The sequence below is a fragment of the Alligator mississippiensis genome, chromosome 1 (assembly GCF_030867095.1).
Source record: "Alligator mississippiensis isolate rAllMis1 chromosome 1, rAllMis1, whole genome shotgun sequence".
In the NCBI taxonomy this organism is placed as follows: domain Eukaryota; kingdom Metazoa; phylum Chordata; order Crocodylia; family Alligatoridae; genus Alligator; species Alligator mississippiensis.
This window is the reverse complement of record NC_081824.1, coordinates 424,384,878-424,412,417: the sequence shown is the minus strand read 5'-3', so window position 1 is coordinate 424,412,417 and position 27,540 is coordinate 424,384,878. Positions and strand designations below refer to the sequence as shown.

The window sequence follows — 27,540 nt, the reverse complement described above, 5'->3', positions numbered from 1 at the left end:
AGAGTCATTAACATTTATATCTGAGAGAGGAAAAGATTGGTGTCTTCGCTGTTCTGCCCTTCCCACAGCTGTTTGGTTGCTTGCTACCAGGGTATAAGGGAGGGGAAGCTTCTCTTATTCTACCTCTCACCATTTTCTATTTTTGGGACATGCCTCTGTTGCTAATTGCAGTGACCACATATGCTGTTGCCATATAGCTTTCTCTAAAACATTTGAAAAGCTATGAGGAGCAGCCGCAGATGCCAGTTGCTTGAGCTCTTAAACTCCAGATTTGGGAAGATAACACAGTGTCAGTTAATCTGCCAGGTGTAGTGCTAATTGTATGTGATCCTTCATAACATAAAAGATATCAGTTGAAAAAACAAACAAACAAACAAACAAAAAATACTTTTTCCCCCACCCTGCTCCCAGTTTCCGGTTTGTGACAGTTAAAAGTGTTTGAATTTCTGGGGGAAGCTTCCAGCCTACCACTGTCATTTAGGTGGCTGATGTTTTTAAGATCTAGCTTAGAAAAACTAATTGTCAATTATCTTTTATCTAAGGAAGGAATCCAGGGAGGGGCTATTCTTATAGTTAATTTATTAGTACGTATTAACTTAAATATTTATAGATTGTGCATGTGAGATCAGTATGTGCATCATTGTTTGCTTTTTATATTTTTCAGAATTTAAACAAGCAAGCATATGACTTGGCAAAGGCTTTACTAAAGAGGACGGCTCAAGCTATTGAACCCTATATCACTAATGTAAGTCAAGATTTCAAATAGCCAAACACTTACGAAGATAAAATTTAAGATTGAGCTGAGTAACCTGTTTTTTCTTATTTTTATAGGCTAGGTATCTTATTTTAAAGTATAATTTTCAACCATCTAGTGGGAAAGAGCCTGATACTTTAAATGCTGTAATTTCTGCCTTCAGATCTGATACTTCGCTGTCTAGAAATAAGATATTGCTAAATCTACTGCTAATTCTTGATCTTCATCCTAACTGTACTTGAACTTCTATCATGGGGACCTTGGCTGCAACATGACTGACACAGCTGGTGGACTAAACTGTATTTTTATGAGTATTTGTATTTTCATGTTAGAGTAGCAGTTGTATAGATGTCCTTTTCACAGAGTTTACAGTATGAACAGGTAAGGTAATGCAGAGGGCAGGGTGAGGCCCAAGGTAAACTAATTTTCCTTAAGTGAGACTAAGTTAGTGACAGAGTTGGGAATAAAACTCAGATTTCTGACTCATTAGGTCAGACTTAGTTATGGGACTCGTTTGATAGATTTATTTTGTTTTGTTATGGGAGAGAGTTATTGACATGAAGTAGGAGTAATTAATACATTGCTAATTTAGCTGTATTATTACGAACTTGGGCAGAATAGGATCTAGGCCTGTAAGATTCTAAAATGCAGTTTTGAGGCATCTTAAACACTAAACCCAAACCTTTCTTTGCACCCCCCTTCCCCTCCCCTCCCCTCCCCCCTTTCAATAACTACAAGACCACTAAGACACTTAGATTCTTTGTGTCTGTCTTGGTCTGGAAAGATCTCTAGGCATCTAGATTCAGGCTATTGTGCGTGTCCAGATGCAGCATAGAGTGGTCAGGAAAAAAGCAAACTATACAAAGACAGTTTACAAGCTGAGTGGTTCTGGGGTAGCACCCAGATTTTGTGGTGAATCATCTCCTGATCAGTTAAGTGTCTCCATCTCCATTTTTCTTACACTTTTCACTATAGGAAAGGAAGTCCCTGTCTCTTCCCCCCTGCCCCCCCCCTTTTTTTTTTTCCCCCTTGGTGAGTTGATTCTTGTTACAAGAGCACTTCAAACGTGAACTCCCCCTGCTGTATGTTGTAGTTAATAGCAGCACTTTGCCAGGCTACATGTTTGTTCCCTTGAAAATTTATCATGCTGACTCTGTGCCCCCGTCCTTTGCCCCCCTCTCCCCCAAAAGAATTATAATTTAATTCTTAAAGAACAGTCCATGTTTACCTGACTGCAAGGTGGCAACATTTTAGCTTTTGCATTCTGTTTAGGTCATATCTGCTTCTCAAGATCGTTAAATGAATTCCATGTTAGGTTAGTCTTTTGGTTATTAATAAGGTGCCCTTCCTCTTTGTTTTAGTTTAGGGGAGTCTCATCTTGCTTTCCTCCATGCCTCCATCTTTCCACAAACATGTTTTCTGGTGTTGTAGGGTGCAATTCAGAGTTGATTGGCTTGATGTCAGATTTTCAAAGCAGTCATTGATTTTTGGGTACCTCAACTTTTTGGCGCGTCTATTTTAAAATATGTTGGGCCTGATTTCTAAAGGTTATGCTGGATGATTAGTATTTTGAAAGATATGGTACCAAATAAAACCCACTTTTTAAAATAATTAGTCCAATGGCAGGCCTTTGTTCTGATTTGATAACCTTGTATCAGGTAGAATCAGTAGCAAATTTGTGATTTGTCATTTCTGTGCCTAAGTTCTGGAACCGGAAACAATGAACACCAATTAAATGTGCTCCTTCATCATTAGTCCTAGTGGTTTGGAAGTAGCATAAACAATGTTGTAACATTTTTTGGCATGGCTCTTTTTGGATTAAATGAAAAAAACTCAGCTTCCTAGCTTTAGATAAGGTGGGTAGGAACTTTCTATTTAGTAACGTATTTACCTCTACCATGGTTGTAGCTGAGCATTTAGTAGCAAATAATGAGTAATTTAAAGCATTAAGCATTAAAAAGTAACATAACTTAGTATTAATGTAAGATTTGACCAGAAAATGTACCTTGTTTTTTTTAAAGCATCTTTACACTGAGTTACATAAGCTGTGAGGAAGAAATGTTTCTTTTATAACTGTAGTATACAGAAAATATTTCTTTGCATATACAAAGCCTGAAACCATAGGGTCATTGTCAGTTCATATGTTTCTATTTAACAACTTCGTAAATTGCCATTTGTTGAAGTTGTGTGGTAATTACCTAGCTGTTTTTTTTTCCTATTGGTCTCATTTAGACAAAAGAACAGAATGCTTTTGAAGTAAATTAGAGTTATTTCACCACAGGGGACACTAAATTTAGTCACACTACAAAAGGCTTGACATAATTGAAACTTTGGAAGAGTTATTTGCTGCTGTTTGTAGAATTGCTATAATAAACTAAGCATTGTATGTCACATTTTTATGCATGCTTTCTTATCAGTAGTTTATGAATAAAGAAGTACCGTATTTTAAAAAGATAATTCTTTTGCTAACTCTGAGGTTTTCTTTTTCCCCTTTTATTATCTCATCCTGACCTGGAGTAAATGGTTTTATATGAGGTTCTTAACCATGCTAATATTAGTTGTATTTGAATTCAGAATTTTTAGAGAACCTATAAAATGTATGCTGATTTCCAGTATTCTGTTACTGACTTTAGTGTTTTCTTCTTTTGTCTTACTTTCTAGTTTTTTAATCAGGTGCTTATGCTTGGGAAAACTTCTATCAGTGATCTGTCAGAGCATGTCTTTGACTTGATTCTGGAGCTGTACAATATTGACAGTCATCTCTTGCTTTCTGTTTTACCGCAGCTTGAATTCAAACTTAAGGTAAATGTTGTAATATATATTATGTTTTTGACCCTCTGTTTTTTCCCTATTTCTTTTCTGCCACAGGCTGGTGGCATTTCCCTGTAGGGAAAGCTAAGGCAGTCTGTCCCTACCTTTTAACTTGTATCATAAATGCCTACTCATTTTTAACATTTTACTTAAAGGGACTTTAAATTATATTAAAATACATTAAGGACATAAGGACAGATAGGGAAAGTTTTAAATGTGAATTATTATTTATAACTAATATAGAATATTAATAATATTATTGTATACTCAAAGTATTTAGCAGCAATTTTAGTATTTGTTATCGCTAACCCTCTTAAGCATAGACCAAGCCACCACTTGTGCTGCTGTCTTTTTCCCAGCATTTCTCTCCAATCACAAGAGTTAAGTTTCTAGTACAACTACAAAGCTTAGGAATACAAAAATCCAATGCCTGTTGACCCAGCTATGTTGCTAAACCCTAATATAGAAGCAAAAAAGTTTTTTGATGACGACTTATTGTATTTGGATACTTTGCTTAAGCCAAACTGGTAAAGAACTCTTTTGCTAGTTTAAGCTCTATCTTCACTGGGTATTAATTGAAGTTGCTGCCAGAATACCAGCAACCATTTTTAGGGCTATATCTACTTATAAAGATTTTTTTTTTTTCTGAGGTGGGGAGGTGATGTTTTTCTTGGCTTGCAGCAGCTGACACCATCAAGCTGCCAGAGCTAGTGCATACTTCAGCATGTGTGCCCATGTTGCACTGTGAGTAGCTGTGTAGGTCAAAGGCAGAATGTATCGGGTGTATGCAGTCCAATGGCTCTAGCAGCAGCTTCTAGTGCAAAAGCAATGTGAGCAATGAGTGTTGGCTACAGCTAAGGCTGGGGACGTCAACTGGTGTGTGCCAATTCTCCTGCTAGGAGAAAAGCCAGAAGTTCATGGCTAGAGAGTCCTGCATCCTTGCTCAGGGTCAGACCAATTGTCTTATTTGGGGTCAGGAAGGAATTTGACTCCATGGTCAGATTGGTATTGACTCTGGGGTTTTTTTTTTTGTCTTCTTCTGTAGCAGGGGGCATGGCCCTCTACTTGGGACCTCTTGAGCATATATTGACAACATTTTATAGAAGCAGGACGTTGGCTGCTGTGGTTCCCCTGCTTTTACCTGTGGGAGGTTAGGGCTAAGTTGTGTCAGGGTTGAGCGTAGTCTTATGTAGAGTTTAGATTAGGGTTGTATAGGATGGTTTTGGATGGGAATGATCATGTCTTGGGCAGGTTGGGACTAGATGACCTTTGGAGGTCCCTTCCACCTAGTTCTCTATGACTGTGACTAAATGCTGTTGGTTTTTTTGGAAGGCACAACCTATTTTCTATTTCCCTGGCTCATGGGGCCATATTCTGGAAGTCTAGAGAGCAGCAAAGAGCAGTTTACTGCCTGAGTAGATGCAGATTAACACTTGAACAAGCTTTGGGGCATTTTGAAGGCACGTGGGACACACTTTGTCACAAGTGAGTCAAATGTCTCCATTGCTGCTGCCTGCTGTGCGCTGCACAATATATGAGGCTGTGAAAAGGAAGTTTTACTAGTGGGTTGGCAGGTGGAGGTATAGAACTTGTTCTGATTCTTGAGCAGCCAGACCACAGAATAATAAATAAAATCTATTTTAATGCTGTTTAGCTGAGGGAGGTACTTCACTGCTGAATCATCACCAGTCTGGGTTTTCCATTCGCCATGGAAAAATGTGGTAAAACCCAGATTCTCTCATTTTAAGGAGGAAAAACCCAGATTTTCTCATTTTAAAAGAGAAAAACATGTGAAATGGTGGGTTTCCCATTGCAGGTTGGCAGAATTCCAGCCTGCAAGGGGCTGTGGGGGGAGTGGGAGGAGGGCAGTCAGCAGGAGGTGCCATGTGCTTGTGTGCATGTCTACATGCACATGTCCACCAGGCAGCCTGGAGAACAGCTCCCCGCAGGTAAGACTGGCAGCTAAGGAGGGCAGGGAGTTGAGGCCCCCATAGTGACTGAGGCAGCTGGGCAGGGCTGGGGCTGCCACCCAGCCCGGGTAGTGGGTGGGGCTTGTGGCCAAAGGCTGGAAAATGTAGCTGCATGGAGTGGGGCAGAGCCATGGATGGCTTGTCTGGAGAGGGGGGGGAGGGTTGGCTCCCTGCCTCTGCACACACTCCTGGGGGCCCTGCATGGAGGGCATGTGCCCTTCAGATTTGTGTGTGGGGACTAGGCCGGGCTGCGCACTGCAGGCTTGGGCTCTCTGCCTTGCTGCCTTCCCCCCTGCTGCTTTCCCCCTTCCCACCTCTCCAGGGCCTCTGCAGCCCAGTGAGTGGGACCCAGCACAGTAGAGTGGGGTGGGAAGCTTGATGCCACCGTGAAGGAGCTCCACGCCACTATGGCAAGGTGCTCCCTGCTTGTCCAGCAGCAGAGGGGTGTGGCAGCACAGAGTTGTGCCCCTTACTGCTGCTGGACGCCCAGGGGGTGCCTTACCATGGCGGCACAGAGCTTCCAGTAGTGGCAGCGAGCTTCCCCGCCTGGTTCTGCTCTGCCCTGCAGTGCTGGGTCTCACCTGCTGGGCCACGGAGACCCCAAGGGGAGGGCAGAAGGGTGGGGAGCCTGAGCCTGCAGTGGGCAGCTTGCATCTGTCCCCTTCCCCTCCCACCATGGGCTCTGCTCTGCCCATACCACCCATGGGGCGGGGGGAGCCAGGCTCTGCACTCTGTTCCACTACAGGAGCTGCTGTCTCCCACAGGCAGCAGCCAGGGCTTGGGTGCTGCTGGGGGAGCGCAGGAGGCTGTGGACTTGGTTCCTTGGCAGCTGGGGGCCCCCTCTAACAGGGCTGTGGGTGAGGAGTACAGAGTGCCAGCAGGGCCCAGGGGTCTGTGGGTGGGGAGTGTGGGGTGCTAGCATGGCCGGGGGAGGAGGGGGCGGAGCGGAGCTGTGGGTTGTAAGCGAGGGCAATGGCATGGACAGGGCACTGGCATATCAGAGCTGCTCAGTGCCACAAAGTAGTGGGCTGGAAGGACAGCCACTGCTGGACCTGCACCCTAGTGAGGGAAGTGGGTGGGGGAGCTCTGATTTTCCAGGGTAAAAAACCCAAAATCAAATGCCAAGCAAACTTGCAGTTTTTAAATAGAGAAAACCAAGAAATCTGATCATCATGGTGCTTGCAGTTCAGAGCAATGTTGTCTTTTGAGGTGATGGGTAGTTATGTGCCTGTGTAAAACTTCCTTTGCTTAAAGGCATCCCACATTGTTCCTGGTTTTTGGCAGAATGAAGATCATCCATTAGCTATTTGGAGCTTATCTTGAAGAGTTTCTGACTATCAAGACTTATTACGTGATAACTCCTGGACCCATTTCAGTTTAATGACTATTCCTTTAATGCTCAAACCTCTGCTGCCTCTTCAAGAAGCTTTCTGATGACAGAGATCTGGTGACTTTTATACCTTTTCTCTGTATCAAAGAGTACTTCAGTAGAAATGTTGAGGTACAGTATTAATATTTATGGCAGAGCTGTTTACTATCATTGATTAGAGGAAACTCAACGCCTACCTGCTGAGCTTGAATTATTGCTTGAGCTCTAGCAGAAGTGGAATACAGGGGCATGGTCACACAAAGCAAACTTATTTTCTCAGTTATATCTGTAGCTTGAGAAATGTTGTTCTGATGTATTCCCGGACCTGACTCTCTTTCCCACTGTTGCAGTCCTCTTATGCTTTCTATTTTTAAGGAAGAAACTAGAAGGCAGTTGTAGCTGCCCCTCTGTTTGTTTATTTTTTTTAATGGACCAAGAAAGCATCCAGACTAAGCAGGACCCCATTATAACATGCAGTTCAGAAGAATCTGATCTTGCATGGCATGAGCATACATCTGCACTAGGAATGAAATATATGTGAAGTGACTATTCTTTGCACTAGCTAACACCTGTGCATTTTTCTTCCAAATTTTCTGGTGCTCTGGAGAGTTAAAGAGGAATTTTTTAAAGACTGATTATATCTGGTCATCCAAGCTTGGTATGGCATCACTTGCAGCTTAAAGCTTTTGTTACCACTTCAGTGAATTAGACCTTTTACAAAAGGGCTGGACATATTCATGTTAGTATAAATAGAGCAGAATGAGTGGGGCACAAGCCCCGAGTACTAATTTTGAGAGGGAATGATGACTCCCCTAGGAACCTTCTGTATAGCTGCAGGAGACAGGGAGCCAGTCCCAGTACAGCAGCAGCCCATGTGCTAGGACCCAGCTTCAAGACAGCAGCTCCAGGCAGATAGCACCAACAGCTGCTCTTGGAACTATTAGCTGTTTTCCTATCAAGAGTTTGTAAACTTCCTACTCCTTATAATTGTGAAGTCAGCTCAACTCTTCTAAAATACAGCTATTGCACAGCTATCTGGGAATTCCCAGGCCAGTCTCCATTGGCTGTTAAGGAGGTTTGAAAATATTTGCTCTGTTAAATGTGTTGCAAGTGATAATATCATAGAAAGAAGGACCAACCTATAAGATCATCAAGTCCAGTCCCCTGCCATAGGCAGGAGGTAATTGGGCTCAAATGAGCTCAATGAGGTATTTGTCCAGCCTCCTCTTAAAAACCACCAGAGATGGTGACTGCACCACCTCTGCTAGAAGTGTGTTCCTGATTCTAGTTACCCATACAGAAAAGAAGTTTTTTCTTATGTCCAGCCAAAACTTTTCCTTGACTAGCTTGTGTCCACTGGTCCATGCCTTCCTGGTGGGTGGGGTGGGGGTGGGGCTTTTCTGGACAGTTGTTCACCGAGGTCCTGGCAATTCTCCCTTGACACATTTGTAGGCTGCTATCAAGTTGCCTCTCAGCCTTCTTTTGCTCAGGCTGAACAGTCCCAGATCCCAAAGTCTCTCTTCCTCATAGGGCTTGCCCCCCAGGCCCTTGATCATGTGGGTGGCCTTCTTCTGCACCCTTTCAAGCTTGTCCACATCCTTCTTGAAAGATATCAGGCCTTTTAAACTAATCACTATATCCCGTGCTTTTCTTGAACAGCTTTCTACCATTTTATATTCGGACCAATACTAACAAATGGTATAAAAATATTACACATTTTTCAACTGTGAGCCCCTAAGAAAAGGTACTGGGTCTCATTGAAGAGAAGTACCTAAGAAAAGGTACTGCGTTTCAACCTTGAATTCGTGTTTTCCATGCCCTAGGTATTCATGTGTAACCAGGTGAAGAATTGGGTAGCTTAATTTAGGTCTCAGGAAGATTTTATACACTGAATATTGTCAATAGTGAGTGGGTGGGTGAGTGGGGCATGAGTCCTGGGCACTACTTAAGGTGGGGTGGGGAGGCATCTGAGCAGAGCCCGGGGGATGCCCCAGGGGACTGCTCCAGGCATAGTCCTGGCCAGCTATGTCTGCATAGTGTAGGTGGCTGCCCTAGCTCATAATTCTGGGGCTAAGCCCAAGTAATGCAAAACTTTTTTTCTCTGAAGTCAGAGTACATTTCAACTTCAGAAATAAAAATAAACAATATAATGCAACAGTTGTAGTGGGGAGAATGAAATATGGCTGCAGCTCAGCTTGTTAGGGAAGTGACAGGCAGGGAGAGAAATGATAAAAAGGAAAAACAAACAATTGGCATTTTGTCCCCATCAAATATAGGCCTAACAATGCCAGCAAAAAAAAAAAAGTGGAGCTCCTTATAAAGAGAAAAGCATTTATGAAGAACAAAGACAAAAACAGTCTTCTCAGTTACTTCCTTTTTCAAGAGATCACCAGTTCTTTAGTAAACTTTGACTCCTTTCCTACTTTGCTTGTTGAAGATAACAGTATTGAACCCTCTGCTGAAGCCACCATCAACACGGATATCAAGGAGTCAAGTAATTCTAAAACTAGTCTTGATTTGGAAAAAAAACTATGCTGTCTCCTCTGTGATATAAACTACATTTGCAGTATTGAAACTTCTGATATATTTACCACTGTTAAGGCACCATTACACACTTGCATAGAGAGCAACAACCCTGGCTCATGACCACTGAAAATTACTGATCAGTGTAGGAGCTATGTGGTTGATAAAGGTCTGATCAAAAGTTAGGATGCTGACTTCTCACCATAAATGTCACATGATGGTTCACAACTGGTTTATAAAAACTGTAATGGAGAAAGAATTGAAATAAAATAAATTTCAATGTTCAGATGCTAGTAAATTATTTTTCTATGAGAGAATTTATTATTGAGGCATGAGTGAATTATTTTAGTGATAGAAGGAAGGGAGAAGGGAGTGCTCAACAGCATCTATGGCCAGGCAGGGTGTGCCATGTGAATGTATATATATGCACATGGCTACCAGGCAGCCTGGAGAGCAGCTCCTGCAGGTAAGGAGTGGGGGAATAGGTAGGGAGGGAGTTGGGTGGAGCTAGGGCTGGGGCTACTGCCCAGCTGGGCAGTGCCTGGGGCTTGGGGCCCAGGGCTGCAGTGTGTTGCCACAGGGCCCTGGTGGAGAGCAGGATGGGGCCGTGGGCGGCTCTTCCAGGTGGTGGGGCAGGCTCCCTGCTGCTGCATGCACTTCCAGGGGTGGGGCAGGGGGAACCTGTGCCTCCAGATCTGTGCGCGGCTTGCACTCTTGCCCTGCTGTCCTCCCCTGGGGCCTCTGCAGCTCAGCGGGCGCGACCTGGTGCTGCAAAAAACAGTGGAGCTGTGCAGGAAAATGTTTGCTGCTGTGAGCTCTGCATTGCACTGGTGACCTGTCCTTTGAACGCAACCCTGTGCTACTGCCCCTACTGCAGCCACGTGCAGGGGACGCATTGTCAGGGCAGTTCTGGGGGGTGTGGGTCCCCCCTGCTCCGCAGAAGTGTGCTGCGGCAGGGAGCCAGCTGCCCTCCCCACCCCCTGAGCCCGCAGTAGGCAGGCCTGGTTTTGGAAAGTACCTTATTAGTCTTCATCTAAGTTAAAGCAAATCATCCAAAGATAGTCTTACATTTCTATAAATTAATTTTTAAAATCTCTGCTCCTCTGTTCATTTTCTCAAAAACATTTAGTAGCACCCTACTTATTGCCACTTAATTGAATGGCATATTTATAATCTGAATATTCATCTAATAAAGCCTCTCTTTAAAACAAAATAAAAAGGTATTGTAATAATCAGCTAGCTCTCATTTAACACCACAGTTAAACTATAATTAGGTAATCTAGACTATATATAGCGACAGTCCTTAGTCTAAACACTTCTAGTCATGTGGTGCAAATAATGTGTGTAAAGGGTGTTAGAGATTTTTCTGACTCCTTAATTACAGCTCCTTAAAGCAATAGGGGATGGAAAGTACTGGGAAAATTTTTAATAAGTGAATTCTTAATTTTAATATCAAGCTGAATCATAGAAAAGATCATTCAGTCAATAATTTAGGTATGGGGTTTTCTGATAACTGTGGTCCAGTTGCAGAATTGAATGCTGATAATTTTGGTTTTGAAAATGTTGTGAAAATGTAGAGTATTTCCAAGCTGTGGCCTTGAGCAACTTTCTGTGACTGAACTGTCCTTCAATTGGCATCTGTTCCTACAAACAGCTAGGACTTTCAGTTTGGAAGAATACTTTTAAAACAGAATATTTGTACTCAGTCACTAGTTATATCTGAGAACTTTGGCATTTATTGATGACTTCCTAAAATCTTAAAAAGCGATAAATATTGCTTTTTACCTAAGTCATCAATAAGAAAATTTCAGAGCATTTTATCATCGTACTGCTAGACAAATACATTGTAAGCTCCTTGTGTTAATGTTGTATTTTGTTTGTGTAAGTATGTATACCTTCCAGTAATTTTATCTGGATTGAAGAACAATATCATTGAACTCTAAATGCAAGTTAAAATAATGTACATAAACTGTTTATTTTTTAACAAGTTACAAAGGTTCTTGTTTGAACTGCCTTTATTTATATGTCATTACTTCATCTCTATGATTAAGATGGGCTTTTATATATGTGGAAATGTATATTGTTGTATACAGAAATTATGTAATTTAATCTTTAATTGTTCTGAAGTTAAATATGCTTTGGTGTAGAACTGTTGTTTTATGCAGTTTTTATTTTTGAAAAATGTGTTCATTTTCCAGAGCAATGACAATGAAGAACGCCTGCAGGTTGTAAAACTACTAGCAAAAATGTTTGGGGCAAAGGATTCAGAGTTGGCATCTCAAAACAAACCACTTTGGCAGTGCTACTTGGGGAGGTATACACTGTTTGAATTCCCTTCCCAGGAGGGATTAAACAATGAAGTATAATTCAACGTTTTACAAATTTTCCTTTTTTTAAACAACTGAGCAGTAGATAAGTATGAGTTCTATTCTGCTACTTGCTCTGAAATCTGACACAGATAATACTAAAGAGATTACATCTGTGATTCTGTAGAGCTGATAATTATCAACCAGCCCTTTTATTTTACTATTTTAATTTAAAATTGTATTTACTTTTTTAACTGCCATTGCCAAGGCAACATGGCATTTTACTTTTTCCTCACAAATGTGAAACTATCTAATGATGTATGAATAGTTCTCAAATAACAGCAGATGGCATTAGGGAATGATATTTTAGTGATGATCCTGAGGCTTTTTATGCTTCATGTTTATACTATCCTGAATCTGATTGAAAAGTAATTACTACTATTTAAAAATACTTTATATAAGCTACCAGTATATATAATAGTCATGGTTAGTATTTATTCCATTTGGAAAGATTCTGCTGGTTTGAAAAAAAATCTGATAATTAAAGTAGAATATGAAGCTGGAACTGATAAAATAAAATTTATAAATACTGAAGCAAATGCATACCTTCTATAGGAAAGTGTTCTGGGTCAGCCCTTGTAAACTAATTGGAATTGGCAATAGTGTATACTGCAAACAGTTTTATGGCATATTAAAGTAGAAAAACAGCAAAGTCCTCATGGATCTCTCTATAGCTGTATATTATATATATTTATACATTTAATGCAGAAAGGTATTTTTTGCCTGAAGTTGCTGAGAAAACATACAGTATTATAGTTGCATGTTATTTTTTCCATGTGTGATGCATTTAAAAATACTAGCTGTAATTGAGCTTAACAGAAAATACTTCATTGTAATATAGATTACTATGATGATATGCTGTCAGTGGGTATGGACAGATGTAAACTTGAAGCAGCTTCAAAAGGGAAGGGAAGTGGCTGCTTGGGAGTGTGCAGCAGCTGCTATACTTTAACCGTTACCTGTGCATGAGCCTGTAGTGGTAGAAACATTGCTCTAGCTTTGACCCTGCTTTATACAGGCTCAAAGTTTTGGGGTGGGTTAGTTGCCTTACATTGCCAGAGGCATTAATAGGTGCCAGAAAACAGCTGCAACAGCTCCCAAATAGAGCTCCCTTTCCCTTTTTAAAGCCACTTCCAAGTATACTTTTGTTCATGTCCTATATTTTTCAATGAGCTAATTGATAACTGCTGCTTTAAGGTGGTCGTCAATTTGAAGAGTAAAACTTTGCTTTAATTAGCTGCTTATAAACATTTGAAACAAGAAAAGGTAAAAAGCTGTATTATTGACATACAATCCTTAATGCCTTTATAAACCCACTTCTCATACAGGTTCAGGGTAATTCTGTATTTCCATAACAATGTACATTTTAGAAAACAATTTTACTGAAATTTTTTTAATGTGTACAATTATTACATTCAGATTATAGACTTTTGTGCCAGAAGACATTTAACAGTATATATGGAAACTGCTAGAAAATGCCATAGTCTTAAATTTGGAAACTTGGAAGTAAATAAGTAAATTTTAAATTCAAGGTATTTTGAAAATATTATGGTATTTTGAGAATACCCTCTTTATTTTTCCCCCAAAAAGTTTATCTTTGTAGAATATCATTTGTGATTTGTATTATGGAACAATTCCTAAAGTCAAACATAAGGACAGGTTTTTGTTTTGGGTTTTTTAAATCTTTTCAAGCACTAATAAACTTCTGTTAAGATTTGATTTTGAAAATGTGCTGTTTTTTAAAACAGTTTTTTTAACGCAAATTCCATTTAGATCCAATTTGATACATATTGGGTGCATCTACATGTGTGCTTTAATGTGCAAAAGCCTATTCTAAGTGGCACATAAAATGTGCTAATATGCTACTGTGCAGTAGAATAGGCAGTTGTGCTGTAAGCATCACTAAAAACTGTTTGCTTGTGCTACTGCGCATTAGGACAGTCTAATGTGCCTTTATGGTGGTACCTCATATTAGAGGTACTAAACTTAATGCACAGTAGCAAAAGCTCATTAATGAATGTGTAGATGTGCCCATTGAGATCTGTTAGTGTTCCCTTATGATGTTATTCAGTGTAAGAAGGAACGGGTTGTTTGGAATGACTGAATTACGATACCAAAAATTATGGCAAAATGGGTGTAGTATTAGTATTATTGCTCCAGAAGTAGGCACTCCATGTGTATATGTTTTTTTTAAAGTAATGTATAGATTCTTCCCCGTATAAGTAACTGGAGTTTTGTGGTCACGGAAGTTTTGCATGTGCTTCAGGGAAGGATATGTCTCTTAAGATTCGGCAGATAAATTAGCTATACACATACAGGCATTTTTTAAGGTCTTTCAAGACTGGTTAGATTATCACAGTCAAATTAAGGGCATCTCTTGTACATGTATCCATATTTGAAAAACAGAAGTGTTTGCAAAATGTTTCCTGGGTGTAATTAGGAAATGGGGGGGGGGGGGGGGAGGGTGTTGTGGAAGGAGCGAATGCTAGAAAAGCAACTGCTTGTTATAATTCCTTTTAAGCAGGTTGTTTCTTCATCCCCAAGCTAAATATAAAAGGAGAGAGTAGTTTCTGGAGTACTTTTGCTTTAATTAATGTCCAAAAACCTTGTAGTCTAATTCTGTTTTGGCCACTTTATCATCACATCTCTTAGAAATAGATTCAGACATGCAGAGCTGTATTTTAATATGTGGGGAAAGAAAATGGGATGGTGCTAATGTAAGCAGAAATATGAAAATGACCCTCCCTTGTTTTGAACCTAGTATTAGACTATTACTCCTTTGGTCCTTTATGTATAGAAATAAGTACATAACTGTGATGGAAGTGAAATAAAATAATTTAAAACTTATAAGTGCAAGATGGTTTCATTTTGTTATAATTAAATATGGTTGTTTTTGTTTTAAAACAGGTTTAATGATATCCATGTGCCTATCCGGCTTGAGTGTGTGAAATTTGCTAGCCACTGCCTTATGAACCATCCAGATCTAGCAAAAGATTTAACAGGTACCAATTTATTACAAAGTTTAAAATATTAAAAAACATGCTTGTGTTCTGAAAGATGATACATAGTAGAATCAGGTATCTGGCCACTGTTGTGGTTTCACAGCATTTGAGAAAATGAGGTTTTGAAATAAAGTAATTTTTACAAAGAATGTAAACATGAAAGCCAGTGAAAATGAAGAGTCTGGTCCAGTTTACTTATCTTTTATTTATTTAACAGTATATGATCACTACTCCTTGCACATTTTTTTGCAGAATATATTATGAAGTATTAGTATTAATATAGTTAAAGCCCCTAACCAAAATTTTTGTAAAATCTTTGTAGCCCTTTTCTAACAGAAAGGGTGATGATGACATTCCTTTCACTTGTAGCAGAAGCATGTGTTGAAGTTTTTTTCTGCTCTTCTGGTACCAGACTTTTTGGTCTACAGCATTAAGCATTGGGGTATGGAGAGCAGTCACTTTTGATTGGGTTTTTATTTGGTTGAGCCTGAGTCCCTGAAAAAATGCTAAACTCCTCACTTAATTCTAGAATAGAACTCTTTGAATAATATGTCCTTGTTGAGTTTTGTTTTTTTGTTACTGTGTGCTGTAGGTGAAGATGTCTTAAGAATTATTTGGCTGAAAGTTGTTTTTTAAAAAATGAGTTTGCCTATTAATTGGCATTTTAGTTTTAAAGCCTCTGTAGGTATGAGTTTGGACTTTACTTCTGGATGTAATTGGTATTTCTGCTAAATGCCAGTGGTGATTGTGTTGGGAATTTTGTGATGGCACAACTTATGTTTTTTAAATCATTAAAGAGTGAGGTGAATATAATTATTTGTAGCCACTATTAGCCGTGTACAAACTTTGTTCTGTGACTCTAATTTCACTATTGATTCTCTAAGCCAGGGGTGCTTAAGCTTTAACTTGCAGTGCTGTGTCATCTGGACCTTAGGGTTCCCCATGGGCCTAGAAATTTGGTGGTGGGGCAGTGGTGGTACTTCTCTGTTGCCAAATCTCTGGACTTGTGATGATCCCCAAGTCCTGTGCATTTGATCCCGCATCTGAACCTAGCATGCAGGTCTGAACAGGGACAGCAATGAACCCCAGGACCCAAATAAGGTGCGCGGGGGACTGGATGGGGTGGTTCCAGGCCCCAGGGTGTGATCGGGCCTGCAGACAAGCCACGTGCCACTCATCTGACCTGTGAGTGAGCACTGCTGCTCTAAGCAATTGTAGAAAGGTGTTCTTACAAATTACTGATATGAAGGAGGAGAAATTAATTTTAAATATATATACTGTATTTACGTGATCCTAAGATGAGGTGTCCCCATCTCATTTAATGTGGGGGGAGGGGAGACCCTTGTCTTAAAATCAAGTACAAGAGTAGTGGTGGGGCAGGCAGCTGCTGTGGCTTGGGCTCTGGCCCCTACCCTGGGTTGGGGCTGTAGCTGCAGCTGTTGCCTGCCCCCCTTCTCCCTCTTCCTCACTGCCTCTGCACCCCAACATTTCTCCCCTCCCCCTCATGCAGTCTCTGCTCCCTTGCTCGCCCCTCTTCATCTCCTCCTTAGTTTTGCTCTGTGTTAGCAGGCTTCATCTGTATTGCTGCATGGGGCACAGAGTATGTCCCCAGCCGGGCTTCATAGCAGTGGTCCGCAGCTTGCACAGCTGCTGCAGGGGCTGGTCTGGGGCTGTGCACCATGCCTCAGATCAGAACAGGGACAGAGCCTGCTGCATGGAGAAAGGGTAACAAGGGGGGAAGCTGAAGTTGAAGGGGAAGTGGGGGAGGAAGGGAGCAGAGGAATGTGGGAGACAAGGAGATTGAATGGGAGTGGGGCAGGAGGGGGAGCAGAGGTGGAGGCTGAAGAGGGGCAGGCACAAGCAGCTTGCCCTCTGTTTGACTTCCCCATTCTACCTGCCCCTTGCAGTGGTGGGGAGGATGAATTAAAGATAACTCTCTAGTAATTAGATTTTGCTCATGGAAAATTGTAACGTTTATAAATTCTCCATGTATAGAATTTAATTTTGGGAGGGTTGTCTTAAATTCAATGTCTTAGATTCGAGTAAATGTGGTACTAAAAGAAAAAAGCAAAAAATTAACAGTATCCTCTATTTGTGTTTGTAGTTTTATGGCTGCCTAAAACTGTTTAGACAGTCCTAGAAGCAGAAGTCTTGCACTGTGTGAAAGAATTGAGGATAGGGGATAATGATAACGGGGACCAATCACAATCACTTAGAGAGACTGAATTCAGGAAGATATTTTTGTTTCCTAATTAACTCAGTTTTGACTCTGAAATCTAACTAATTTGATACATTATAATCTGCCTGGCAACTGACTCCCAGCCCAGCCCCGGCTTCTTTACTTTTCATTCCATCCAGGAAGAGCACACACCAACTGCTGAAACTTCCTTAGCCTGATGAAAGGTTTTTGAACTCGAAAGCTTGCTTAATAACTATTCTCCAACTATTTGGGTTGGTCTAATAAAAGATATCAAATTCACCCAAGGAACCTTGTCTGACTAAATTATCAATGCGCTTATAGCCTGAACAAAAAACTAGTTATTTAACTAACATCTGTATCTAATCCAGCCTAATGAGAAATGTAGTGACTTTGCACTTGATATTTGAAAGTGTGAAATATGTCCATCTTTTATAGTCGTGTTTCTAAAATAATTAACCAGGTTTTAGGTATTTAAACATGTTAAAGCTGCATAAATATTTAATTTTAATTATAATGTGGTTTCTTTTTTTCCTTTCAGAATATCTTAAAGTAAGGTCACATGACCCAGAAGAAGCCATTAGGCATGATGTTATTGTGTCCATAGTGACTGCTGCTAAAAAAGATCTTTTGCTTGTCAATGATCATCTACTTAATTTTGTGAGAGAGAGGACGCTAGACAAACGGGTGAGATGTACAATAGTACTAGTAATGGTTAATTATAACAAGTTTAATTTCAAATATCATATTTGGTATCCTTTCTTATAGAAAAAGCATGCTTTGTCAAGAAGCTAATATAAATATTTGTGTGTGAACAGTTTATAAAAACTAAAAAATGTGTAAAGAATTGTTAAGTTGAATAAGAATTCCAAATGATGACAAAATTTTTGTATTATTGTAAAGTATAATAAAGTAAAATAGACTAAAAGGATACCTTTTAGTCTAAAATAGACTAAAAGGATACCATTGCCTGATGGCTGAAAATATCTGGTGACACTGATGTGCATTTCTCAGAGAACTAGGGAAAACTCTACCTCCTTTCAGTTTTTGCAGTATAGTGTAACAGCATACAGGCAACCCCTGCTTAGCGCTTGTAATTGGTTTGTGAAAAAGCGAGTGTTAAGCGAAACAAGAATTAAGTGAAACCGAAAGTTTTTGACTGTCCAAAATGGCGACCACAAGTGTTTTTAATGACCCAAGATGGAGACTGCAAGCATTATAACAAAACATGCTGAGCGCTAAGTAGAATCAGGTATCAATTTAAAATGAGCGTTAAAGTGAAATACCGTTAAGCAGGGGTTGCCTGTATTTACTTAGTCTTTTTCTTCCTGTCCTTGAGTGTCTGTACATGTATGTGGAGGCCGCTCCAATGCACTGTAATTACAGCGTGGTGGAGCCGATTCGATGAATCAGGTTTGCTGGAGTGTGTGGCAATTGCCGAACTCCAACAGCCTTCCGTGAATTGTGGATCAGTGTCCCCGTCCTTCAAAATGGCAGTGGGGGCACTTGAATTAAAGCCATTGAATGAGCTTTAGTGCAAGTGCCCCAACTGCCATTTTGAAGCACGGGGATGGTGATACATGAGATGCTGCACTTCTTTAATTAGAATGGCTCTTGAAGCTGCTCTAATTAAAGTGTGGCACCCTCTTTCTCCCCGTCCCCAAGCACGTGTAACAGTGCCCCTTGAGCATTAAAGAGTGGGTGCTCATTTCAGGTTTCAGGGGGTCTGCCTGGCTGGGTGTAGGGAGGAGCCGCCTCAGTCCTGGGGCTGAGGCAGGTCTTGAGAATGGGGTGCAGGTGGTTCCAGCCCCTCAGTCCCCATCTTGTGCGGGGGTAGGCTATGCTCCACAGTGATGCTGCTCAGGTGAATGGAGCCCTGGGGCTCCCTGCCACTGAACCCTGCCAACTGTACCTGGCGCCCTGGGGGCAGGGCTGGGCAGCCAAGCAGTTGTTGTGGCAAAAGTGGGCTGCGGAGTTTTTATAGCATGCTGTGGAGGGATGGGACTGGGAAGAAAAAGGTTGAGAACCCCTGTTATAGAGTGTGCTCATATACCCTATATCACTTACAGCAAGGATTCTAAAGGCAAATTTAACAATTGCCGTTTTATCCTTCTCTGATTTTATTTTATTTGATGGCATGTTTTCCTCTGTTGCAGACAAAATAATGGTAGATATACAATATAGATCTCAGGAAAAAATACTTGATTAGTAGAAATATAATTGCTTCAGTTCCAGAGGATTTGTCATTTGCTATGTAGCTGATTTTATTTGCCTTCTAGCTATGGATGATATTGAAAGTGTTGGTAGCAGCTAATAGAATAATAAATATAAGCCTTTCTCCATGTAGTAAACATAACGAAATTCAGTAAAGTGGGGTTTTTTTGTGTTGTGTTTTTTTAGTTAATGTTTTCCCAATTAAAATTGCCATTTCAGTTTTGAAGAGAATGAAAGAACAGGAATTACTAATCTAAAATGTGTTATTAGAGTAACTTTTAAGTTTTAAAAATACAATTTTTTTTTTTTTAGTGGAGAGTGAGAAAAGAAGCTATGATGGGACTTGCTCAAATATACAAGAAATATTCGTTGCAGTCAGAAGCAGGAAAAGAAGCTGCAAAACAGATTTCATGGATCAAGGACAAACTGCTACATATATATTACCAAAACAGTATTGATGATCGGTAGGTCAGTTTTACTAAATTTTGAAGATTAGAGACTTTTATATTCAAATGAATTAACCTGAATATTTACACTGTGACCAACAGTTACAAAAAGAAAATTTCATACTTATATCATCCAGTAAATTATAGTTCAACCTAGGTTAAAATGGATGGAACCAAGTTGTGCTTTGTTTGATTTTAAAACCCAGAAATATTCATGGAAGCTGTGGGCTTGATAGGATTACGTCCAGAGTACTTTTATGGATTTCAGTATTGCTTCAATAGAAGAGAATTGGTCTCAACTACTATTTTTGGTCTCACATGCTTATCTCTAATTACTCTAGAAAGTTACTTCCCTCATTGAATTTATTCAGTTTATATATTGCAGCTGTCTATAAATCTGTAGACCCAAATGATTTATGGAAATGTTTAAAAATATGCAGTATTGCAGGGCTGTCCAATTTCAGAGAATCTGAGGGCTGTATAAGTTGTGGGCATAGGCTGCATTGGCTTCCCAGGACTCTCACTGCATGAGTCCCCCACTGCCACTTCCATGTGGCCTTCCAACTTTGCTTCCACTATCACACACGCCAGTTCTGTTCCTGCCTGTTGTGTGAGCAGCCCAAGCCCCCCACCCAAGTTTCCCTTGCTGGTGCTACCCGCTGCAGTGTGGGGCAGCAAGCTCACCTGGTCTCCTGCTGTGCTGTTTTGCCCCAAAGACTCCAGCTGCTGCTGCCATAGCAGGTGGAACAATGAGGGGGCAGCACTCACCAGATGGGAGCCAGGGGCCTGTGTTAACCCCTCGCAGGCTGGATGTGGCCTGCAGGCCTCCTCCTGCCCATATAGTCAAAAAAGCATGGTGACTGAGTTCTTAAGTTTTCTTCCTTCAGATGCAGATGCATGAGTTTGAGCTTTGTTCTGAAGGCTTGATGCCAGTCAATCCAGCTGCAAATAGGTACTTAATTATTAGGGATAAAGAATTAATAGCAGTTGGACATGATGCAGCTACATTGCTCCCTTGTGTGCCATTATTTATAGAAACCACCATGTTTTATCCATGTTAGTCAAAAGAAAAAAATGTTCTAGAATCATGACTGCATCCGAACCACGAGGCACCCTGACAGCATGGCTGAATCCTGAAAATTGCAGTTTTAACCCTCTTGTAGCCACTGCTGAATTGGCAGCAAGTTTTGGCTGCTCAACAGAGGTATTGCTGATATGGCAGTGGCTATGAAAGGATTAAACGTATGACCTGAAGACTGTACCTTGCCCCTCCCTCTCTGATTGGGGAAAAACAGAGCCCTGGCAGCTGCTACAGCATGGTTATGCTTCAATTCAAGTACAGAAATGAGCTTCCTCACTTGAGATATGCATCCCAGTTTTGGAGGGATGATTTTTGGGGAGAGGGTATGCGTGGTATGTGAATAAATATGGTATTTTCTGAGAGCATTCCTTTTGTTAGGCTAAATTAATGAAGCTCTTATACTCTGTTCTCATGATTAACCTAGTACATCTTGTCTATGCATACTATTTTAATGCATATTTGTTGACTCTGGGTGACCAGAATTGCACATGTGATTTCAGGAGAGACCTAACTATTGCATGCCTCTCTAATAAAAAAATACTGAAACCGACATCTTAGGATTGCATTTGCCTCTCTCATTTATTTAGAGGAGGAAAAAATGGTCATTGATTTGAAGGATGGGATTGAGTGCACATTTAACAAATTTGCAGGTGGCACAGAGTTGAGTGGGAATTTCAGTACTCTGGAGGGTAGGGTTAGGATCAGAAATGACCTGGAGAAATGGTCCAAAGTCAGTCACCTTCAAGTGCAGTCCTGTGCTAGGAATGGAGTAATGGCATGCACATTTACAGATTGGGGAATGATTGGCTAGACCACAGTATTGGAGACAGACCTGGGGGTTCCAGTGGGCTATAATCTAATATGAGATGACAGTGTACTCTTGTTGCAAAAAAAAAAAAAAAAAAAAAAAAGCCATGAGCATCCTGGGTTATATTAACAGGAGGATCACTTGCAAATCATGGGAAGCAATTCCTCAGATCTAGTTGACGTTTGTGCAGCTTCACCTGGAGTACTGAGTACAGCTTGGGCCCCCCACTTCGAGACGCATGCAGACAGATTGCAGAGTCTGGCAGAGATCGACCAAAATGACTAGAAGTGTGGGAATCATGACTTATGAGGAAAGGCTGAGAGGGCTAGGTTTATTTAGTCTGAAGAAGAGAAGACTAAGGGAGAATTTGACAAGTCTGAAACACCTGAAGGGCAAGTATGCAGAGGTTGGAGATTTCCTTTTCTCTGTGATTGTACGGGATAGAACTAGGAGCAATAGCTTCAAGCTGCAACGGAGGAAATTTGGGTTGGAAACTAGGAGGAACGTTCTGACTATGAGGGTTGTCAAGCATTGGAACAGGCTACCTAAGGAAGCTGTAGAGTCTCCATCTCTGGAAATTTTCAGATGCTTGATTTGAGATGGTTTAGTCAGGGATGATCCTGCCTTGAGCAGGGCACTGGACTAGATGACTTCACGAGGTCATTTCCAGCCCTACAAATGATGGCTGCTTACAGACACTTAAAAAAAAAAAAAAAAAAAAAGTTTACCAGAAGTAGCAGCATTTTAGTTTGACCCAGCTCCAAAGTGTCTGTAGATCGGGTGCTTCAGTGGGGCTTTTTGGCGCTTTTATCTAAACCTGATTCAATCAGCTATTAGATAAAAGCGCCAAAAAAGCCCCACTAAAGCATCTGATCTATACAGACATTGAATGAGCTGGTTCCAACTAATGCTATACCACTTCTGGGCATGTACCGTGCTCAGTGTGGGAGCATGCTGAGTTTTTAAAGGAAAGCGCCATTTTTTTGTTTTGTTTTTTTAATGTCCATAAGCAGTTTATAATCCTATGGCTGCATAACATTTGCCGTTCATAAGCATCCTATGATCAATTAGGTCATACATGTCCTTCTCAAGTCATTTCCAACTACTAAGTTTCCTTGCAAGTTATAATAGCTCATTTTTCAATGCTGTGTGCATGGACTGACATTTTATACTATAGAATTTTACCCCTTTTCTATAAACCCTAGTCATCAGGATCAACCAGACAGTCTTGCACAGTAGCCTAGTCTTCTGTGCTGATGATGCCTTTCTAGCTTTGTAACATCAGCAGTTTTCATTAGTACAAGCCTGGGGTTTTTCTGCTAAGGTAATTAATGAAAATATTAAACATCAGTCGAAAGCCTGATCCTTGAGCAACTTCTCTAGTTACTTCCCTTCAGTCTTAATTCCTTGCTTCTGTGTTAAAATAATCTCCAAGTACGTACACTTACATAATCTTTTGCATGGTATTGTGTTAATAGAGTCATCTTTTAGTTCTGCTGCAGTACTCAAGTTCAGCTTGAGATGATGAATTCCTAACCAGGACCTGATTTTATGTTCAAACTTTACAATAGCTGAGTAGTTTGGGGAATTTTTTTGGATGAATGCTTAGTAATTTAACTGTAAGTGCACCTTGCTGTTTTATAGCTAAAGTTCTTTCTGAATGTTGTTTTTCAGATTGCTTGTTGAACGCATCTTTGCGCAGTATATGGTCCCACACAATTTGGAAACAAATGAACGAATGAAATGTTTGTATTACCTTTATGCAACACTGGACTCAAATGCTGTGAAGTATGTTTTCAGATAATATTTTTAAGCTTTATAGTTACTTAAAAGAATTTTAAATATAGTGATCCTAGATAGGTGTCTGCTGACTGGGGAGTCAGCACTGAACTGGGAAGGAGGAGATTTGGGTTCTTGTGTAGTCTCTTCTGCCTCTGAATTTTGTGGCTTTAGACAAGTTGGTTAATCTTTGAGTTTCGCTTTTTGTAAGATGATACCTCTTTTTAAGAAACTATTAATAGAAAGCATAACCACTGTATTCCATTAGTTTCTGCAAAAGGTATATCTAGATCAGTTCATAGTGGAAAAATCTTGTCATACTGTATCAGTTACGATAGCGTTCACTTGGGGCTTAGGGGAAAAATCAGGATACATACTAACAACAGAAAACCTTCTTGTCACAATAGCAGTGGAAATATATTTTGCTTCTAAATGAAACTCCCCATAGCCTCTGGGAAGGAGGAGGTACCACAGGCTTTTAGAAGGGTTTTGCTCCTTGTTTTATACTTGGCAGTTTGTTCCCCAATGTTCTACTTCTGCTGCTTCTTCCTTCCCCCCCTGCCTCTGGTTCCTCAAAGGGGAGAGCATGGGGAAAATTGGCTTTGTTTATCCTACAACATTCACTTTGGCTGTATCTGTCTTATACACTGAAGTTCTTGGGTCTTATGATTTTTATAGTTTTTTCAAGAGAAGCATAAATTTGACATGATTAATAGTAGTTTTACTGCTGTCTCCAGTGTTCAGAATTTGACCCAGTCTTGTTAAATTCACTCTGCTCCTACTTGTCAGTGTGGGAAGTCTGCAGCCTCTGGAAAAATAGCACCGTATTTACTTGACTATAAGATGACCCTGATTGTAAGATGACTCCCTCAATCATTAGATTCTATCTATGTAAAATTGATAAATGTGTCATAGTTTTCCAGGTATAAGCTCTAATAATTGGAGGTTTGGCTTGAATTTGTCCCTTGCCCACTGCTACAGCAGGGAAAATAAGTATGGGGGTCAGGCAGCCCCCTTGCCCTCTGCCCCTCCCCTCAACTTTTCCCTTTCAGCCCCTTTACCCCCTCCATATTATGAGATCCTGCTCTCCTGGATCACATGGAAATGAGCAAATTTGAAAACAACTGACCTTGAAATAAACATAGCTGTAGTAATTTGCGTATAGTACCCATAGACTTAGTTCATCCAGAATTGATGCAGTTTACCTCTTTTAAAACTGCTGTAATTTTTAGCTTGGGTACTCCATAAAAAACACTTTTAAGCAGCATTTTTGTATGTACTTTATATATAGTACAAACTGTGTGTTACAAGTACAAATTCAAAAGGCTGTTTTACCCTATAGTTATTTGGGCTGTGCCTTAGCAGAGTCAACAGCATTTCAAGCCATGATGACCCCACTGCTCAGCATGATCCAGTTCTACCTCATGCAGGGTGTGGCCACACTAATCATATGTGGCAGGCTGAGAGAGGGGGCAACAGAGGGATTTTTGGTGATGTTTGCCAGACGTGTAAGGCTGGTGAGGAAACAGGAATTATTGGAACTGGGAAAGAAAGGCACAGCTCAGCTGTGGGAGTGAAGAGGAAGTAAAAATGTATGCAGTAGTGGCTCACTGTGACCTGAAAAATTGTAAGTGCTGGGGGGACTGCACCTAATGGATGTTACTGCTGTTCATTTTGTTCAGAGGGGCTACACTAACCTGTCCTTGTAGTAGGTTTTCATCAGCATTTTTGGTACCAGGGGAGGATGTCTGAGCTTTCTCCTGCCTCTCCAAGTACTGGTCTGGTATTGCTGTACTGCCAGGTCGGTGCAACTGCCTTTTTTTTAAGGACTGCAGTCACCCCAATATGAACATGTGTTTTATAGTCATGCTTGGCGTTGGCTGCATTTAATCAGCTTCATAGCCTGACTGCCCTCCTCCTGCTCCCTCCCAGCCCCTGCAGGCTGGAACTCTGCCAGTCTGCAGGGTGCTCATCACAAAACTGCAAAATCTGTGGGCTTCTCTGGTAAAATGAGAAATCTGCGTTTGCCTCCTGTAAAAGGTAAAATCTTCAGTTTACCGTTTTCCTGTGGGAAACGGAAAACATGGATCTCTGTTAATGAGGTTTCCTTGTGTGCAAATGTCAGATGAGCAACCTTTTTCCCATGCTGATTGAGGGGGAGGAGGAAAATTGTCTTGTATTCAAGTAAATACGGTTCTTTATTTGTTTATATCTGGATCACCTTTGGCAGTGTGGTTTTTTGTTTTGTTTAACCATTCTGAGGGGTACATATTTTTTCAAACGAATGCTTTTAAATGCTGCGGAAGTTGATGCTTCAAGCTTCTATATTGGCCACATTGTCCTCTGATTAGTGCTGCAGTGCTATAATATAGCTTTAGATTAATCAAGAGCATTTTTTAGGTAGCTAAGTTTAACATTACAGTAAAATAATTCTCTTTGGTTTAAGTTAAAATGTTTTGACATGCATCTTAAAACTTGGACTGAAAATAAATTACTATTTTAAGAACAAAAGCTCCTCACCTCTCCCAGTAATTACTTTGGGCAAGAACAAGAGAAAAACTTGTATTCTGCAACTGCTGTTGTTATTCTATAGTATAGCAGTGTATATTTCAAAACTAAATATATTTAGAAGTTGAAAAGAACAAACTTTCTTTAACTCGGAGCTGGAAGACATTTTATGGATTATGGTCTTCTGGTGGAAGAACTTGTTAAAAAATGTAGATTAGCCTTTGCAAAGGTTTGAATTTTTTTCCTTTTATAATGTGCCTAAGATTCTCCTTAAAAATTGCACAATCTGAAATTGTTAATTTTGTAAATAAGATTAGTAAAGAAGATAATTGCATTTAACCAGTGAACTATTGTGTTTTGTAATATATGTTGGAATGTGATTGGGATAGATGAGCTCAGACTTCTAGACGTAAGAGCTCTTTATAGTTCACATGTAAATTTCACTGTCCTTTGTCAGTGAAAGTAATAGGAAATTCACTTCAATCCAATACCAATGAAAGGTTTTTTGGTTTTTTTTTTGTTTTTTTGAATTAAAAATTGAACATTTAAATGCCTTACTTTTCTATTAGGAAACATTTTAAATCTATGTCTAGGTGTGCAGTGAAACTTAAGGTGCTGATTGCCTTCCAGGTTATTAAGTCAGTTGCAGTTGAAGGCTTTTTGTGTTACAGGTTAATAATATGTTACCCAGTAGTGTTTGTTAACTACTTTTTTTCACTTCAGAGCATTGAATGAAATGTGGAAATGTCAAAATCTGCTACGACACCAGGTTAAGGACTTGGTTGACTTAATTAAACAGCCCAAAGTAAGTTTGATCTTTGTGTATAGTCTCTGTGATTTACTAACAGAACAAACTTAGGTTTAGTTCTAGAACAATAGTTTTCAAACTTCATTAAGTCACAGAACCTTTTCATATACAACTTCATATATAACTTCTGTCTCAGCACCCCTACTCTATTCTGAAGACTGATGTGAAGCCAGGCAATCTAGTCTCCCAAGGGTGGCATGCGGCCACCCAGCCTGCTCCATCATTACCCCCATTCTTTTTACAGACCCCCTGATGACCTCTTGCAGAACCCCAGGGGTCCACAGAACAGTTTGAAAACCACTGATCTCAAACAATTACTGTTTGACTGACATTTCTCCTTCTTAGCAAGAGAAATGAAGTTTTTTGGAAGTTAAATAAAATCCATTTGCTGGTTATCTTTGATATAGCAACATGCATTTCTTTTGGGTGGAGGGGTATTCGTGAGTTAGCTGATAGTTGGAATAAAAGAAGACGAGCTTTGGAATGCAAGCCATTCTTCTCCAGGTGTAATTTTGATTTATGACAAAATGTATACAATATTTGTATATAATATACTCCTCTCTTTATAGGTTTATTTTTTCCCATTATTATTGCAAATGTTCATTCAGTTGCAAATGTGAATGCCTGGCATTATTAATTTAGAAAAATATAAAAGCAACAGTGACAGAATAAAGTATTTTCCTAACTATTAATAATCACTACTTAAATAATGTAATAATAAAATAAATTAAGCTTCTAATATTTATGTTCTTTTTGCAGTTCATTCAATTTAGCAGTTGAACCAAAAGGTTTTTATCCATTTCACTTTGATTCTCCAAAATTAGAACTATTCTGCAAAATGTGGTTTTCAAATAATAGAAGAAAATCTTTAAGTATGAACAAAACCTTGCCATCTATTTAATCA

General features: G+C 40.1%; 1 protein-coding gene across 4 annotated transcripts in view; it reads left to right on the top strand.

Moving 5' to 3' along the window:
- Positions 1-27,540, top strand: part of PDS5B (PDS5 cohesin associated factor B) — a 169,131-nt gene that overhangs the window by 66,836 nt on the left and 74,755 nt on the right. For all 4 annotated transcript variants that reach the window (XM_019498287.2, XM_019498288.2, XM_019498286.2 and 1 more), the window contains exons 7-14: positions 665-745; positions 3,416-3,556; positions 11,626-11,741; positions 14,701-14,795; positions 17,534-17,679; positions 19,519-19,670; positions 23,216-23,329; positions 26,552-26,633. In XM_019498287.2, the coding sequence (XP_019353832.1) occupies positions 665-745; positions 3,416-3,556; positions 11,626-11,741; positions 14,701-14,795; positions 17,534-17,679; positions 19,519-19,670; positions 23,216-23,329; positions 26,552-26,633 (927 nt within the window). The remainder of the gene's footprint in view (positions 1-664; positions 746-3,415; positions 3,557-11,625; positions 11,742-14,700; positions 14,796-17,533; positions 17,680-19,518; positions 19,671-23,215; positions 23,330-26,551; positions 26,634-27,540) is intronic.